The sequence below is a fragment of the Canis aureus genome, chromosome 3 (genome assembly GCF_053574225.1).
Source record: "Canis aureus isolate CA01 chromosome 3, VMU_Caureus_v.1.0, whole genome shotgun sequence".
NCBI classification, from domain to species: Eukaryota; Metazoa; Chordata; class Mammalia; order Carnivora; family Canidae; genus Canis; species Canis aureus.
In genome coordinates, this window is record NC_135613.1 from 46,432,202 (window position 1) to 46,451,073 (window position 18,872).

Genomic DNA, 18,872 nt, shown 5'->3' on the forward strand with positions numbered 1-18,872 from the left:
TTTACATGTGCATATTCTTTCTATCCATTCAGGTCCTATTCCAGGGTTACCTCTTGAAAGAGATCTCCTGTAGCGACCCATAATCTCCAAGTAACCCTATTACATCACCCTGCTTTGTTTCTTCTTAGAAATTCTCTGAAAATACTTACTTGGTTGTTATCTCATGAGACTGAAAAACCCAGGAGACCAGGAACAGTGTTTGCCTTACTAAATGCTGTGTCTCTACGCCTATGAGTGTGACACTGAGTGTGTACTCAATACTCATTTGCTATAAGAATGAATGACTGAGAGACACCTGGGTAGCTCAGCAGTTGAGCATCCACCTTCAGCTCAGGTTGTGATCTCAGGGTCCTGGGATCGAGTCCCACATCGGGCTCCCTGTGAGGAGCCTACTTCTCCCTCTGCTTGTGTCTCTGTGCCTCTCATGAATAAATAAATAAAATCTTTTTAAAAATGAATGAATGAAAAGGGTAAACGGAGAAGTGGCAGATTATTTTTGAGCACCAGTTAGGACCCACATCTCTCGCTGGCCATCTGCCTGCTTGCAGTTCAGGGGTCTCTTCAGGAGGCTTCACTGCATGGAAAGCCATAGGAATTCCAATTTCCACCATTCTGATTGTGCCCTCGGTGGGTGCTCAGTTACTACATGCTGAGCAAACTAACCTGCCTATGAACCTTCCAGAAGATGTGTGTGCAGTAAGAGTGATTAAGAGGCAACATTCTGTGGTGGGGGTGGGGTGGGGGGGGAGGTGGTTTCTCAGCTTAAGTCAGCAGACTGGAAGCAGATGGGCTGCTAGAAGTTTAGTACGAGAGCCGGAGAGATAGGAAGATCATCCTCGGTGCACAGCTATTTGAGTACTTGCATTTCCTCTGTGCAGTAGACATTGGCCTGAGATCTGTTCTTGTTGATGAAGACAATGGCGTTTCCAGAGCTCCTCCGGAGAGGCACCACAGCATAGTGTAATCTCTGCAACCAGACAGCTTGGGTTCAATTCCTTGCACCATTCCTGACCGGCAGGGTGACCTTGGAAAGTCACTCAGGTCCTCTGTGACTCGGTTTCCTCATTTGCACAATGAGAATGTTGATGATAAACAGCATCAGCTTCACAGGGCTATTGTGAAGATCAATAGTTAAATCACTTGACATAGTTTGAGCAGGGCTTGTTGTGATATCACCGTCGGTTGTTATTGTTACCTGTGTAATATGTACGCATAAATTCCATACATGTATCATCTAACATAATGCAGTCCTGTGAGGAGAGGTACTACTATCACCTCCACTTTACAAACAAGGAAAGAGAAACAGGTTATAGAAGCAGCCCTAGATCCAGGATATGGAGCCATGCTTCAAACCCAGCTGTTCTAGAAACCCTCCTCGTCACTACACTGGTCCAGAGAAAACGGGCCTATCTGTAGGTAATGACAAGGCAGCACGGTAACTCTTCAGAGGTCACTAAGTGAGGCAGGGTTGTTTGACCTGAGCAGGTACTTCTGAGGTACCAGACAGGCCTAAAATCTAAGGCCTAGTTGGCTGGAAGAGAAAGACATTTTAGGGAAAGCACAGATTTGCTCTGGATTCGCTAGCCTGGCGAGTTCCAGGGAGGAAGGAGAGGCAGTTGAAGCTGGTGAGGAAGGCAACCTCTAAACTAGGGAAGGGCTTCTAGATTGTGCTACGGAGCTTGAATTTCATCTTGAATTTCATCGTATAGGTAATGAGGGACCGGGAGATGATTTCAAGCAGTTAAGTCTATTGTAGACTGTGAGCTGTTGAGGAGCTACTGAGGAGTCCTCGCTGCTTCCAGTGCCACCTACGCCTGGCGGCCCTCGGCCCAGGCGACTGACTTCCGCCAGACTTGGATGCTGAAGCAGGCATTGTGCTTCTTCCTCTCTCTCTGAATCTGAAGCAGATTTTGACATAAAAGAGTTGCTAAAACATTTATGGAATGAACTACTGTGTTGTAACATTGTGGAAAGCGGGAGGGGAACTACAAGTTCCAACGCTGGGAGGGCTCCTCCCACCCCCAGAGAGTCCAAAGGTCCGCGGGAGCAGCGCCTCGGGAGTCCATCGTGCCTCCAGCCAGCAGCAGCCAGGCAGGGGAATGCCAGGTCTGGGGCAGGGCGCCCGCCTGGTGGGGTGAGGTGCCCAGCATATACCTTCAAAGAGACCGAAATAGGAGATTATGTCCAGGTCCCCGCACGGAGACAGGAGTGGGATGTGTGGCGGAGACAACAGGGCCGAGGTGGCCCGGTCTAAAATGGGCTTGTCCTGTATAGAAGCCTGTTTCTCTCACAGCAATGATCCCACGTGGTAGCTCTTTCTCTTCTGCGCCAGGAGACTCTCAGTTCCAACGGTCTGCAAGCGGGGGCTTTCGTGGCAGAAGGGACCGCCTCTGTCTCGTCCCCCAAGCATCCCTGGAGTCCAGAGAAATGGGGGGAATGCAGCGGGAGTAGCGAGTGCCTCGGAGAAAGGCCAGTGGCGCCTCCGGCCCCTCGGTGACCGCAGTGGGCAGAGGTGGCTGTGAAGGGCACGTCGGGCCGCCTTCGCGGACGGTGGGACCCGGGCGCGGGCCGGGCGCGAGGGCGCCGAGCGAGGGTAGCACCGGGAAGCGGCGGGCCGGCCGCACGGAAAGCGCGGCGCCCCTCGGCGACTGCAGCAGGCAGCGGCCGGACCGCCTCCCGCGCGGCGCTCTGGGAGTTGTAGGCACTTTCTTTCCACTCTCCTTCAGCGCCTTTGCTCTTGAAGCCCAAGGCAGTACAAGCCTGTGAGCGCCTATGACTCCCCAGGCTGCGAACTCTGGGAATTTCAATTTCTAAAAAGGTGCCCTGACTACGACCCTTCCCAGGATGCCTCCCGCCACTCAACCCGGTTTGAGGACTACATTTCCCAGGCGACCTCAAAGAGGTGGGGCTTCCGGGCTCCGCGGTGCATTGTGGACACTGTAGTCTCCTAGGCGCTCGATTTCCACTTCCCGGGCAGTCCGGAGCCGAGGCCCGGACTACATTTCCCTTCCGTCCGCCCACTATCCCGAGGCCGCCTTGGCGCGAGACATTTGCGAGCTGAGTGTCTCCAAGATGGCCGCTTGGGGAAGGAGGCGTCTTGGCCCGGGCAGCAGTGGCGGCAGCGCCCGAGAGAGGTGAGATCTCGGGGCCTGTTGCTCTCCCAGGGCGAGTGGCTCAGGAGCCTGGAAGCAAGCGAGGCCTCCTGGGACTGCGCCGCTGTCCCTGCCTTCGTCCCCGGGCTCCCCTGCTCGCCCACCCGCCCTCCACAGACCCTGCGGGGCACGCGGGGCCCCTGCTCCGGCTGATCCAGGATCTCGGTGGGAGCCGGCGCCGGCTCTGGCTCCTCGCGGAGGAGCGGCCTTCTCGGAGGGCTCGGGGGAGGTGACGATGGCGGGGCCGGGCGAGGTGGGCCGCGGCCGTACGAGGGCCGGGCCCAGGCCACGCGGGAAGGACCTGGCGCCCCGCGCAGGCCCAGGGGACCCGCCTAGCATCCCGCGGCCGAGCGGCGGCCGAAGCTCCTGTCCCGCCGGGCCAAGAGAGCGTGGCCTTCTCGGCTGCGACCCCTGACGCGGTGAGGAGTAGCTCCCGGGAGGGAGAAGACAGGGAAGCCTTCACCGAGTGGGCCGGCTGCGGGAAGGGCAGTGCGGTCTGCACATTTCTCAGGGTAGCTTTAACCTTCCCCGCTTCGCCTCCCGGGCCGAAGGCGGGCGGCTTCCGCGAATCCTCGATTCCTGCGACTTTTCGAGGGTTCTCTGCAAGCGCCCCTGCCGTGGAAGTCCTTTAGAGTGACCTTCCCTAATGAATGAGCTAGGGGCTTGTTTATTCCAAGGTGGATCTCCATGTAGAGAACTGGTTTCTAGAAGATGAGATTGAAATAGTCTTTGTGTTTCGTGTTGAATTTAGTTTTTGCTTCAGGAAAGCAGTTTCAGCTCGTAGAAGGCACTGGAAACTGTCCAGGTACTAGAAATTTGGGGAAGGATGTGTATTGAGGAAGTCACCTGGATTCAGCTGCTCTGTCCATTTTGTTACGGCCTGGTTGGTATAGCAGAGGTCAGGAAGAAAGTTTGGTGTTTGCTTTTTTTTTTTTTTTTTCTTCATTTGTCTCTTTGGAGAGGTTTATTAAATAGAAAAGTTCTCTCTCAACTACCCTCATTCTTTTCTTTCTTCTCCTTTCGTTTCTTTTTTCTTTTCTTTTCTTTTCTTTTCTTTTCTTTTCTTTTCTTTTCTTTTCTTTTCTTTTCTTTTCTTTTCTTTCTTCTTTCTTTCTATCACATTCATTGCTGGTGCCTGCAGATGGTTTTCTCAGCTCAGAAGATTCTTCCTGTTTGGTAGTTGTGATAGGCCAGCTTGCATTTTATTCTTAAGCTCAGAGTTATCCAATGTTATCTGTTCAGCATTTCCGCTTCCGTGGAAAAGCAGTGAATGGCAAGCAGATATTTTGTTTTTCCAACTGCCATCTGCTATTTCTTAGATCAGACTATAGGAAGAAGTTAAAGAAGTTTAACCTCGATAGTTTCCAGATGGCCTTTAAACCTGGCGAACGTTTTCAAGATCTTCAATGGGAACATTAATCCTTTAGTAATAGGAACTAACCTGTTTGGAAAAGCCAGAGTAACTGAGAGAAAGATGTTTCTCCTTACTGGAGAAAAACAACTGGAAGGGCCAAATGGGGTTGTCCTAGACATCCTACAAGGGCTGTACCAGCACAAGTTAAGCTTTTATTGATCTAAGAAATCAGATACTGGGGATTTTATCTCCTTGGTTGGCATTAATTCAAAACTGAGTTTGCAAACTAGCAGCCCATAGGCTGAATCCAACCCTTGACTGTTAGTCTTCAGTTTTCAAAAATAATTTAAATTACTTGACAATACTTGTAAGTTGAAAGATTTCACATAAAACTCTCCTTGAAAAGTTCAGTAGTGGCTGCCTTTTTTTTGGTCAGGGCAAGTGCTTTCTAGTTCATTACTCACCTGACAGCTTGACTCATTGCATTTACCTCCCTAGTCTCCTTAAGTGTGCAGGTTGCAACCTTTGGCCTGGAACTGAAAGCTCTGCTCACACATGCAGATGCTGTATGTCAGCCAGGAATGGGGCATCAGGTTTTGTGATTCGGGTGGCACCATCTCTCTTTTCTTACAGATACGGTGGTGTGTGGCTGGGGGGAACCCTTCTCTTTGCCTTTGCTGTGCGGCCCTAGCCAGGCTCTGTTGGAGAAGTCATTTGTCTGAACCCAGTTCCCCTAAGATCCTCCCACACTGAGCAGGGGATGGAAACATAACCCGCTGCTGGGCCAGCTAGCTAACTTCTGGGCACACCTCCATTCCTGCTCAGTGGGTGGAAAGACTGTTCGGGTGGGGCAGGCTGGATTAATTGATTGCCCAGCATGGTAGATTAAGAAGCCCAAGCATGTTATTGCCTCTTACGACTGAAATAGGCTGTTTATGGCTCTCTGCGATGAGTTTGTTCCATGTCACATTTGTGCTGACTCAGATCTCAGCTTCACATTGTAAGACCACTTTCCAGAATTGCTTGACACACCCAGCTGGAGTCTGCTTTATGCTGAAAGTGAAGGACGCATTGCTTGGTGTGGGGCAGGGGCTGGAGCAGAGCAACACTCTGGGCAAACTTTCCAGATTCGCCAGTGGCTGCCAGCTCTGAAGCATGACATGTTTAAAAGGCCCTGCCCAGGGCCAGACTGTCCACTGGAATTACTGACATCAACTGTGTGTTAATGGTGGTTCACTTTAGAATACACAATGTGTGAATTCTTTACCTGGTTCTTGAGTCTAGAACTGTGTTCATTCAGGAGCTACTAGTCACATGTGGCAATTAAATTTAAATTAATTAAAAACAAGGGTATCTGGCTGGCTCAGTCAGTAGCGTATGCCACTCTTCACCTTCGGGTTTTGAGTTTGAGGCCCACATTGGGTGTAGAGATTACCTTAAAAAAATTAATTAAATAAAAGTTAATAAGATGAAAAAGTTCAGCTCCTTAGTCACACTAGTCACTTTTCAAGTGCTCAGTAGCCACATGGGGCTTGGGGCTACCATGTTAGATAGGGCAGATAGAGAACACCTCCATCACTGCAGAAAGTTCTATTGATACAACAACACTGGTCTAGACTAAAAGAGGAAAGGGGTGGAAATAGCAAAATGCTAGCTGCTTGCATGTTGATTTTTCTCTCCACTCCATTAAATCCAGGGACTCCACAGTGTTTGTAATGAAGAACATCAGACTCTGAGCTGTAACCTGAATTCTTGTCCAAAATTCAGCACACTGGCAGCGAGCACACGAAACAGATTGCCACTTGTCCTGTCGGCGTCTTTGAGACACACTTGCCCATCTAGGAAGGCCCAGTGCAGGTATCTGTGTGTTCTGCCACTTGGGTGCCACCCTGGACCAGCTCACAGACGGTCCCGCCTGTCCTACTCGGGCTGCTTGTCTTCACTCCCTCAGGGCCTCTGAGCATCCCTGAGTTCTCCGTGATTGTTGGAATGTGAGTATAGCCACATGCTCTCAGTTCCTGTTTTTCTCATCACATGAAGATGTACTCGATCTGATTCTGATCATGATGCAAGGCAGCGGTGCCGTTTAAGGCCTGGGGTGTTCAGAGGGCCGGGCATACTGTTCTAAACGCTCAGGTTGTAGGGGGAACTCACTTTTTGTAGCCCTTCTCTTCCTTGGCTTGTGCAGCCATCTGCCCAAGCTTTAGGCAGCCAGTTCCATGGGATTACATCTACATCATTCTGTACCGTACCTTCTTTCCCAGGACCTCCATTTTTTTTGACAGCTTTGCTTTGCTTTAATATGTGAATCGTATAGATGTGATCCTGGATGGCTGGTGGAGGGTTTAGTTCCCAGTCCAGCTGAACAGATGGGCCACAAGCCATGGAGGCAGGTGGCTCACATTCCAGGAGTGACATTCTCCTCATTCTGATCTGATCCTTTCCTTTTAGAGTTGAGGACACTGAGTGGTCTGGGTTGTTTTTTGTTTGTTTGTTTTTTGGTATTTTTCTCAAAAGGAAAACTGCCTTCTGGCCCTACTGTGTGGTAAAAATGTTTCTTTCCTCCTGGTCTGGATGAGCCACACAGGTACAGCATCCATACCCATCTCTAGGTGTGTGGGTTCTCCTCAGCTGGCTACCAGAAGGTGGAGTCGTGCACGCTTGGGCCAGATGCTGATCCCGGATATTGGATATTGCAAGTTAAGATCATCTGCTGGAGTTCATCCTCTTAAGGCATGAATTTCCATTTTCCTTGATTGACTTGAGCAGTCTAGATTCCAGCAACAATACCTCGTGCCTCAGTGGTATAGTCCTTTAGGTCACATTCCAGCTCAGACCCAACTTTCTGAAGAAGGGCAGGATGATCTTGTATGCAGGGAGGGGAGGAGGAGGCCAAGGCCAGGCCTGAGTTTGGCTTCTGTGTCCTGGGCCTCAGGGAGCAGGGGCAGTGGGAGGAGGGAGGAGGTACTCCACAGAGTGAACACCCAGGCATCTCCCAGCCGCCACTGATGTTCTGTCCCTGTTGCCAGCAGCAGTGTTACAGGCCATGGAGTTCTTAGGAAAGCCAATCTTCACTTAGTAGAGTCGGAAGAGTCCTTTAGCTCAGGGCTATTGAGTTGGATTTTCCGCCATAATGGAAACATTCTGTATCCATGCTGGGTGTTCTGTATCCATTAGGGTAGCCAGGAGCCACAGGTGGCTGTGGAGTGTTTGAAGGGTGGCTCCTGCTCCCAAGGAACTGGATTTTTTACTTTACAATTGTAGTTAATATATACACGGCCTCATGGCCCTTACACTGGGGTGGTACTTTGCAGCTGTTGTGGTTGGCAGAGCCGGCCCCATTCCACCCTCACTGCAGCACTTGGTAAGAGCCAGGGCCTTTGCCCTGTTTGACATGAGGCAACCTGGCTTAGAGCAGCAAGGTCTTTTGTCCTTGGATACAAAGCCAGCGAGTAACTGAGAGGGAACTTGAATCCAGGTCTCTTGACCTCCCACATGTGGTGTGCTGTGTTCTTTTTCCCCACAGCAGAGCTGCCCAGTTACCAGAGTGCCCGGAAGGAAAGTGTGCTCTCCTGGATATGGCTTTCTCTGAAACAGAGCAAAATGCCATGTGCCTGTGGAAGTCCTTGGCCTCTTTGGAACCATCCTCAATATTTGGGGCTACGTGCCTCTGTCCTAATTGGCCTTTACATCCACAGTGTAGAATCCTACTGCTTTCTTTGCTTCCCAAGGAAGCAATTTTTGATTAGCCAAAGGTGTGTTCACCTAGATCGGGGGCGGGTAGGAGGGGGTAGAGGTAAAGTCCAGCACCTCACATATCGTAGGTAATGAAGTGGCCACATGCTTACTAGGTGGAAAGCAACCTGACATATGGACCTAGTTTAATTTTTCACCCACCAGCTCTCTTAATTACTATAATTGTTTTTCTCCTGCCACTCAGTTCAGATGAGCTTCCACTAATGTCTGTTGCTAACCTATCACAGTCAGGCCCAGTGCTAGGTGTACTATGGTGAAAACACAGAGCTCCAAATTGACCTCCTTGGTATTTCAGATGGGAGTTCTTACCCTGGCCTGCCTGGGAGCCCAGGGCCCATTCCAGGCAATGGGCCTAAAGCAGGTGCCTCTGCTATAGTTAGGTTAGGTTCTTCTGGTTCTGCCATGACCAGAACGTTATGGTGGCTTGCACGGCTCCTTGGCCAGTGCTGGCTTGAGCGGACAGGGAAATGGATTTTTCCTCCCACTCACTGGCAGGACTGCTGGGGTGTGAGACCAGCGGGATATCTCAGCCATGAGATGCTGCCTATGCCCAGACTCGCAGTGGTGGGCTTATTCCCTGGTATTGTGGGCTTCTCCGCAAGCTCGGAGACACTTTAGAGCCAGATGGGCTCCTTCCTGCTCGCCTCGGCTGTGTGGTCTCATCACCCCATGGGATCCAGGGCTGTTGAGTTTTCTTTTTATGAAAAAGTTGACAAGTTTCCCATTATAAAAGAAGCACATGCTCATTTGTTTTCTTCTTTGGAAAATACAGAAACGAATGAAGGAAAATAAAATTTTAGTCCCCTGCTAGGCCACCATCCAAAGAAAACTACTGTTGACCTTTCTTCGTGTACAGCATCTTAAATACTTCCCTCCAGATGTTCTATTTTGGATTTTTAAAAATTGTATGTTAAATATATCAAAAGTATGTTTCTGACATGTGAAAAGCTATAAACTTGCTACCATATGTCTGACCCTTGAAAACATTACACTAAATGAAAGAAGCCAGTCACAAAAGGCCCCAACATGATCTCATTTAATGGAATGTCCAGAATAGGTGAGTCCATTGAGTCAGTAAGCCCCAGCTTGCCAGGGGCTGGGAGGGTCAGGAGAAATGGGGAGCGATGGGATTTCTTTTTGGGGTGATGGAAATACTCCAAAATTGATTGTGGTGTTTGTTGCACAAGGTAGTGAAGGTGCTAAGCCCCTGAATGGTACACTCCAGATGGGTGAATTGTCCGGCATGGACTTGTCTCAGTAAAGCTGTTACTGAAAAGTACTCATCAAAACCACAATGAGATACCACTTCACACCTGTCAGGATGGCTGCTGTTCAAAACAGACCATTATAAGTATTTATGAGGACAGGGAGTGGTTGGAACCCTCGTGCTCTTTTGGTGGGAACGTAAAGGGATGCAGCCATGGTGGAAGATAATGTGGTGGCTCCTCAAACAGGTCAAAGTAGAATTACCACACGGTCCAACAATTCTACTTCTAGATGTATATCTAAACGAATTGAAATTGGAAATTTGAGCCGATAATTTTATACCATCTTCACAGAAGCATTATTCCCAATAGCTAGAAGGCGGAAGTAGCCCAAGCATGATCGATGGATGAACAAGTGTATAGACGTACGATGGAATATTCTTTATTCATCCTTAAAAAGAAGAGAAGTTCTGACTCATGCTGTATAGCATGATTGAACCTTGAAAACATGTCAAGTTGAGTGAGCCAATTGCAAAAGGATAAATACTGTATGATGTCACTTATGTGTGGTACCTAAGGTGGCCAGATTCACAGAGACACAAAGTAGAAGCATTGGGGACAGAGTTTTTGCAAGGTGAAGCCATTCTGGAGATGGGTTGCACGATAGTGTGAAGGTACCTCGCGCTACTGAATGTACGCTTACCTGGTTGGGACAGTGCATTTTCTGTGTCATGATTTGAAGACCGTTAATAAACCCATGTGCTCCCTGCTTAGCTTAAGTAGTAACTAGCATTATCCTGGCCCCATGTTCCCACAGGCACCCTCACTCATGACTTGTCATTTCCTTGCTTTTCTTCATAGCACACAAGAGAACATTCCTAAGTATAGCATATCCTTTGGTTCTGTGAACTACTGAATGTGTATGTGAGGTGTCCATCTGTGTGTTCTGGAGCTGTTTTCTCCACCTTACAAGTGAGGGATTCAGCTGTACCTCCATTTCCCCTCTGGTGGAGGAACAGCCTGGTTCATCCATCTCCCCATACGGTGCTGCGCGGAACATTTTTGCGCCGCTCTGACTTTTGGGAGTTATCTCCAGACCTTGGGGATCCCATGTTTGAGACCACTTTTACAATTTCGGATTCCTGGGGATCCCTGGGTGGCTCAGCGGTTTAGTGCCTGCCATTGGCTCAGAGTGTGCTCTTGGGATCAAGTCCTGCATCGGGCTTCCTGCATGGAGCCTGCTTCTCCCACTGCCTGTGTCTCTGCCTCTCTTTCTCTCTGTGTCTCTAATGAATAAATAAAACCTTAAAAAAAAAAATTCAGATTCTTCTGAGACCAGCTTCCCAGTCCCCTATACAGGGGACCACACAGCTACATGCTGGGCAGGCTGTCAGGTGCACAGAGGGCACCCACATCCGGGGAATGGAGTTCAGCAGGTTGATTCTTCATTATGGCCACCTTTTCACCAGAAAGCCAGCGTTCTGATGACAGTTTCCAGACTACCATCAGCGTGGATACAGAGGAGGAGAGGGGAAGGTCTCAGGCCCGCTCTCGTTGAAGGCAGAGGAAGGGAGGTTGATTCAAGAGCCCTACTCACAAGTGCCCATGATCCTGAGGCAGCATCCACAGCAGCCCCTCCAGCTCAGATGCCTTGATGCTCTGCTCCACAGGCTAGTTAAGGGCTCAACATGCAAACTGATCTCAGCACTGGCAGAGGGAGTTTAAGAACATGACTCTACAGGGGTCCATAAGTACCATGGATCGTGCTAAATTCAAAAGGTTTAAAAGTTATTTGGTAAAAGAGACCCCTTTTCTTTCTGGAGGCACTCCATACTTCTCCCCAGCAATAGTCCTAATTTTCAGGTCTTTGTATTTTCAGAAATGTTCTGTGCATGTAAAAGTGTGTACCTTTTTAAAAGTACACTAAAGATACCATAATATGATCACTGTCCTGTACTTGTTTTCTTCACTTTATTTCTTGGATACTTTTCCATCAGTGCTCTTTCTCTTTTTTTACATGAACTTTAAAAAAAAAAAAAAGATTGGTTTGAGAGAGAGAGAGAGAGCATGCGCACATGCACACCCACACCCACACCCTCATGCCAAGTAGTGGGGAGGAGCAGAGGGAGTGCAGAGCTGAGTGCAGAGCTCAACTTGGCGCTTGATCCCAGGACCCTGAGATCATGACCTGAGGTGAAACCAAGAGCCGGGTGCTCAATTGACTGAGCCACCAGACAGTTCTACATGAACTCTTTTTTATGCACTCTTCTTACTGGTCATTTCACACTTGCTGTGAAAAGCAAAAATACAGTCTCTGAAGAGTCTTTAGGACTCCTATTAGCTTTTTGTTTTGTTTTGTTTTTGATCTGCATTTGTGTACCATGGCTCTAGTTAGGGCTTGGGTGTTTCCTTCCATAGTTGAGTTACATGTGACCTGGAAGCAAAAACATGCCACGTGGGGGTGGGCATTGGAGTAGTTGGGTGGTGGCAGACATAGCTCTCTCTGGGAGTACTTGCCACCAGGTTTCTGAAGTAACAACCCATGGCAACCATGCAGACTGGATCCAGTGGTCCAGGCAGATTTAATTTAATTTAATTTAATTTAATTTAATTTAATTTAATTTAATTTATTTAATTTATTCATGAGAGACACCGAGAAAGCTGCAGAGACACAGGCAGACGGAGAAGCAGGCTCCCTCTGGGGAGCCTGATGCGGGACTCCATCCCAGGACCCTGGATCACCTGAACTGAAGGCTGACACTCAACCACTGAGCCACCAAGGCATCCCTTCGGGCAGCTTTTTTTTTTTTTTAAGATTTTATTTATTTATTCATGAGAGACACAGAGAGAGAGGCAGAGACACAGGCAGAGGGAGAAGCAGGCTCCATGCAGGAAGCCCAACATGGGACTTGATCCTGGGTCTCCAGGATGACAACCTGGACTGAAGGCAGCGCTAAACCGCTGAGCCACCCGGGCTGCCCTTGGGCAGCTTTTAAAACCTATATTTGCAGAGACCTTACACCTCAACTGTCAGAGCCCAGATAGAAGGAGTAGATGTTGATTGCTTGATAGGGGAGCCTCTAACAAATGGGGCCTCTGGTGTGTGTGTGTGTGTGTGTGTGTTGAACTTTTGTGTCTCCTTCCATGTGTAGCATATAGAATCTTGGAAATCTACTTCTCAAGATTTCAGATTACAGGGGATCCCTGGGTGGCGCGGCGGTTTAGCGCCTGCCTTTGGCCCAGGGCGCGATCCTGGAGACCCGGGATCGAATCCCACGTCGGGCTCCCGGTGCATGGAGCCTGCTTCTCCCTCTGCCTGTGTCTCTGCCTCTCTCTCTCTCACTGTGTGCCTATCATAAATTAAAAAAAAAAATTAAAAAAAAAAAAAAAAGATTTCAGATTACATCCTTTCCCAATGAGACAGTCTCCTGAATTTGGGTACAGCAGTTTGGCTTTAAGAGCAGAATTCATGGGCAGCCCTGGTGGCGCAGTGGTTTAGCGCCGCCTGCAGCCTGGGGTGTGATCCTGGAGACCCGGGATCGAGTCCTGCATCGGGCTTCCTGCATGGAGCCTGCTTCTCCCTCCGCCTGTGTCTCTGCCTCTCTCTCCGCTCTCTCTGAATGAATGAATAAATAAATCTTAAAAAAAAAAATAAAAAAAAGCAAAATTCATGAGTGTCAAGACAGTGTGTATGGCACTACCTACTGGGCTGGCTTCAGAGGTTGACTTGTTTGAAGTCACCTAGAAAGTTACTTCAATGTGGCTCTTGTTTTTACACTATGGGGGCTGATTCATGGTGACCGGGTGGGAGTGGGGTGACCTGCCCACAGTAAGCTGTTGGGACTTCAGGCAGCTGTGGCATGCTGTGGCAAGGTTGGGTGTATGTATTGGATGAGCACACCTGTGTCTACACATACTTGTCTGAGCTGTGTTGTTTGTGGCTGCCCATAGCCAGAAAGCAGGGGGTGAACAACTCACTGTTCCTGCGCTGTTGGGCCTGATGCTGGGCACATGTGACAACAATAGTGAGACAGGAACCTGTAGGGTACTGGCCTCTCACTGTCAGGCTTGAAGGGGACCTATGGACACACCTACTCATCTGTCTCAACAAGCAGCAGAAGAGTCCCCTGCCCACCATGCCTGCCCCTAGGATGGAGGCCAGCTGGGTTTGCAGAAGGGAGGGCAGCAGGGGGCTGGGGGAGGTGGGGGTGGGATCTGCTCGCTGATGTGTTTCCAAAACGGAACACTCTGTTCCAGACACTAGAGTTTCAACGGGCATTTTCTTTTTCTTTTCTTTTTTTTTTTTTTTAAGATTTTATTTATTTATTCATGAGAGACACAGAGAGAGAGAGAGAGCCAGAGACACAGGCAGAGGGAGAAGCGGGCTCCATGCAGGGAGCCCGACATGGGACTTGATCCCAGGTCTCCAGGATCACACCCCAGGCTGCAGGCAGCACTAAACCGCTGCGCCACCAGGGCTGCCCTCAACGGGCATTTTCTTATTGGCCTCAACATACTTTTTCACAACATTCAGGATGGCTACAATCTGCTGGACAGAGAAGGCACTGTAAACTGAGGTAGATTTTGGGTTTGGGCAGGAACATTCTGTAATCCCAACCTTGATACCCATGTTTTGCTTTAAATGTTCTAGAGGGACTTTGGGGCCAGAAAGGCATCCCTGGCCTCACCTTGCCAGTCAGTGGGACACACACTGACTTGGAAGTGTGTCCTCTTCACAGCTTGAGAGCACATGGGAAGTCTGAGCTGTCTGGGAACGAGTCCTCTTCTTGGCCCTGTGCCCATGGGGGCTGTCGGCCCATTACCAGTGACTTCATTTGTTCTGTGACTTATCTAGTCAGCATGAGACTGTGCCTCTTAGGTTTGCTTCTTTGCTAAAGGTGGTTTCTACAGTGCTGAGTCTTTCTTGGAAGAACTGAAACAAGCTCTGTCTCCCCTCCCTGAATTAAACCCAAATGAAAGCCTTGAAAGGGAAAACCGTCCTTTTCCTATTTCATCAACTTCCGGTGGATTCTTCCAGAAATAGGTCATTAACTCATCCTGGAGAGGCAGCCCCAACTACTGGCACATTGTAGGGAGCTGCTTTGGCAGTGTCCCATATTCAGGAGGCTTCTTGTCTGACCCTCAGAGAACAGTTTCTCCCCCGTGCACACCGTTTAATTAGGGCCTGTGATTTAATTAGGCGTCTCAGAGCCCAGCTTAATTACAGTTACTTTTTCAGGATAAAGAATTCCCTCTGCCCAGGCCCCAGCCAGCAGTGCCTTTTGCTCAAGTTGTTCCCACCTGGGCACGGAGGCCCTCCTGGAGGATGCTTCTCTCCCTGCACTTGAGGGCACAGTCAGCCCATTACCAGTGACTTCATTTCTGATGTGAACACAGGAGAGTATTGACCAGTTGTTTTTCTGACAGTGAAACTCTGCCTCTGAGGTTTACTTATTTGTTGTCTAAAAGTAGTTTTTATCGTGCCGAATCCTGCCTGTGAGTGATAGCTAGCAGTGGTGCTCAGTGGTCTCACTCTTTGATCACCTGTCCTTTCTCCTGGAAGTGTGCCCACAACATTCCAGTTTTCACCATACTTAACATGCAATTTCATCTTTGAAGGCAGGCTAGGACCTAGAGGTTCTGGAGGTGGCCTTATTTTAGAAGCCTTCACTTGTCCTTAATGTGTGCAGTCAATGACAAGCCAGCTCCCCGTGGCTTCACTCTGCCTGGTGTGCAGGCCTGGGATGTGTGGGGCCGGTGGGCCTCGTGTCCTTGAGCACTTAGGGCTGTGCTACTTGGATGATCGGAGCTCAGGTGCATGGGCTGCCTTCACCTTTGTATGGCTGTATGGCTCAGTATGCCAGTCCAGAGCCCCAGTTAGAGGGGGTTGGACTGGGGTGGGGGGAGCAGTGAGCACCAGGAGCCAGGTGGCGGGGGGGTCTCCTTTGTGGTGGTCTGACCAGCCCAGAGACCAGGGGTCGCTGAAAGGAAGGGGCTACTTTTCCCTGAGGCATGGGAAAGGTGCTCTGTGCTGCCTGGTGTGTTGGCTTAAGTGGCTTGATCCAGCTTCAAGAGCTGTGTTTAGCGGTGTTCCCCCTCAGAGGCTGGTATGAAGGCTTTTGACCAGATGAACTAAGAACACAAAACTAGGAGAAACGGTATATGTTGGATGACGGTATGGAAATTCAGAAGGATCTGGACAGGCTGAAACAAGCCAAATGGAAATGACAAGGAGTGTACAGGTCTATATTTAGGTTTGCCCATCAGGGGTGTGGAAAGATTCTGCTTTGGATGCAAAGTTTGCACTGAAGAGGCCTCAAATAGAATCCCGAAACCACCTAAAATGCCCCCATGGCCCATGGTCACAGCTCACTCGCTGGCCAGCTGAGTCTCTGGCCTCCAGATTTATCTTCCACCGGTGAGGGTCAGGTCACCCATCCCTAGTCCTAGGAGTTGGATCAGCTCAGCCACGTGAAGTGGGTCTTTGTGAACAGTGTTTCTTTTGTGTGAGAGAGAAACGTTTCCTGGCAATCCATACAGAGAGTCCTGGTGGTACAGGGTCAGTATGGGTGGGAGCTTCTGGGGGCCCTTAAGGTCCCTCTTACACTAAATTCCATTGTCCCTGTTCTTGAGGCATTGTCTTTTCCTAGTTGAATCAGAGGGCTTCTTTTCCTAAGCTGTGTGCTGGTGTTCTTGGGGCTGCTGGCCTCGGGTGTTTTCTGCAGCTTGTCCTCCCATGGTGGCCGGAGGAGTTTTGTTCTCTGTCATCCAAGGAAAAGACAACCCTATCTGTCTTGTGTTCTGCAGGCCAGGGATGACTACTTTTGAGCCTTGCAGAGGGTAGAGTGTTTGGCACAGCCAGCCATGGGTCTGTTGGTTTCCATCGAAGATTCCTCCTCCACCTGCTCTGGTTAACCAAGACCACGTTTCATTTTCCGACCTTAGGCCTCTGTGTTAACAGCATGCCAGGCAAAACATTCTTCCTCTGGGCTCCTTTGCAAACTTCACTCCACTGCCTTGAGTTAACCGCCAGGTTTGGTACACCTTGCAGGCAGTCATCTTAGAGATCTGGGTACTCCTTTTCCTTTGTCTTTCTACATTTCAGTATTTTACTCTTCCAGAAAAAAAATTTTTTTTAACTGAGTCACCTTGTGTATTGGGTTCCAAGGAAGATAACATAAGCGAGACATGGTGCCCTCAGACTCTCTGGTGAGCCTGAGGCCCCAGACTTCAGCCATGGACTTCTCCCCAGGGTCTCAGCACAGAAGTGCGGTGAGTGCTTCTCAGCCTAACTGTCTCCTCTTTCTCCTCCCACCCCCCCCAACTCCCCAAGGGTGAGCTTGTCGGCCACAGACTGTTACATTGTGCATGAGATCTACAATGGGGAGAATGCCCAAGACCAGTTTGAATATGAGCTGGAGCAGGCCCTGGAAGCCCAGTACAAGTACATCGTGATCGAGCCCACGCGCATCGGTGATGAGACGGCCCGCTGGATCACTGTGGGCAATTGCCTGCACAAGACCACCGTGCTAGCGGGTACCGCCTGCCTCTTCACCCCATTGGCGCTGCCCTTAGATTACTCCCACTACATCTCCCTGCCCGCAGGCGTGCTCAGCCTGGCCTGCTGCACCCTCTACGGGATCTCCTGGCAGTTTGACCCCTGCTGCAAGTACCAAGTGGAGTACGACGCCTATAAACTGTCCCGCCTGCCCCTGCACACACTCACTTCCTCTACCCCGGTGGTGCTGGTCCGGAAGGACGACTTGCACAGAAAGAGACTGCACAACACGATAGCACTGGCCGCCCTGGTGTACTGTGTAAAGAAGATTTACGAACTCTACGCCGTATGATTTCAGTAGGACAGGCAGAGGAGCAAACAGCCCAGCCCAGGAGAGACAAGAGTATTCAGATTGCCACAGTAACATTTTTTTGCTCTGTGAGGCAGCGGAGCCTGGGAAGGTGTTTGGTTTAATATTTGTTATTTTAAAAAAAATAACACAGGTCACAGGTGTACCAAGGGTTTTTCAACTCATTACACTAAGATGTGGATTTCCATAACCCACAGGGGGTCTGAGGTGTGGAAGTCTGACCAGGCAATGGAATGTTGATGGCAACGCTACTGAGGGGGTGTGAATGCGCTTGCGGGGTGGGGGTGGGGGGAGGTCTTTAAGTATATCGTTTAACTGTACCATCCAGAGCCAACCAGAAGCTATTGACCATTAAAATTATGAGAATTTCAACTTCAGGTGTCTTCTCTTTCCATTACTGCCTACAGCTGCTGCAGACAGCTCCAGGTGGTAGCTGGCACGTGGTAGCCGTGGGCACCATGGGTGCCGCCCTGTTCCTTGTTGCGACCTGGGATCACCATTCGCAGCAAGAACAGTCCTTTGAGCAAGGCAGGCCCAGACCCCTTCCAGAGCAGTCGCACAGCTCATGCCAGCCTCCTTTTCAAGGCCAGCACTGCTAAATGCTATTTGGGGACATGGTAGGATCAGGTGACGAGGCCTAGAGGTCACTGGGTTTCCACATGGGTCCATGTAGAGTGGAGGCCTGGGACCTCCTGTCCAAAGATTCTCATTTAGGACACACAGGTGGAACATCTGTATTTTTTTCAAAGCCTCGAAGCTGTTCCTGATGTGACCTGGAGTTCAAGCCCACTGCCTCTCCCAGATCTCCCATTCCACAGGAGCCAGCTCCTGAGCCCCTCCCTCATAGCAAAGGGCATGTTACACACCATCCTCCATATCCCCTCTAAGGTGTTAGATAAATGAAAAACCTTCCCTTCCACAAAGATGTCAGGTCCCCTGTCTTACCGGCAACCTTCCTAAGACCTGCTCTCATTCTTCCCTGAAGAACTACATGGCACTTCCTTTTGAAGGGCCCATCTTTAAGAAGTCACCTAATTTTAAAGGATTCGTTGGGAAGATCTGACACCAGAGAATAATTAAGGGGTACATGGAAAGGCGTTCAGGAGGTCGAGGGCGATTGATCCATTTATTACAAGGGGAGAGCCGGACCTTTTAAAAGACTTCAAAATGGACCATGGTCCGTAATGAGTTTGAAAAACTTTAATTCCAAGGGACCTAAAAATACTAATCACTCAGCTGAATGCTGGGTGGCAAAATGGTGTTGGGGCACACTACTGTGTACACGGCAGTCTGGTCATCTGGAACAATGATAAATCGGTAGTGATCCTAGACAAACACCTGGAGTCGCCTGTGCAGTGCACACTACCCTTGGGTGTCTGACTGCTGGTTCCCAAGCCGGCTGGGCAGGAATGGTAAGGTGCTTTTGTAATAAATGGCTCAGATTTGGAAAGGGAGCCCTGTGCTCTGCCTGCAAATCAGACTTTCAAGGGGGAGGTGGCTGGAAGTGGACAAGCAGTAGCCATCTCGGTCAGGTCAG

At 49.7% G+C, this 18,872-nt stretch overlaps 1 protein-coding gene across 2 annotated transcripts; it reads left to right on the top strand.

The window, feature by feature from the left end:
• The first annotated feature begins 2,976 nt into the window (after nt 1–2,976).
• Nucleotides 2,977–17,707, top strand: TMEM11 (transmembrane protein 11). Of its 2 annotated transcripts, none has more exons than XM_077892294.1 (2): nt 2,977–3,134; nt 16,801–17,707. In XM_077892294.1, the coding sequence occupies exons 1-2, from the start codon at nt 3,073–3,075 to the stop codon at nt 17,315–17,317; spliced, it is 579 nt and encodes a 192-aa protein (XP_077748420.1). In that variant the 5' UTR covers nt 2,977–3,072; the 3' UTR covers nt 17,318–17,707. The 2 variants fall into 2 exon arrangements, with proteins under 2 accessions (XP_077748420.1, XP_077748421.1); XM_077892295.1 differs by lacking the exon at nt 2,977–3,134 and adding an exon at nt 6,220–6,497.
• The last annotated feature ends 1,165 nt before the right edge of the window (nt 17,708–18,872 follow it).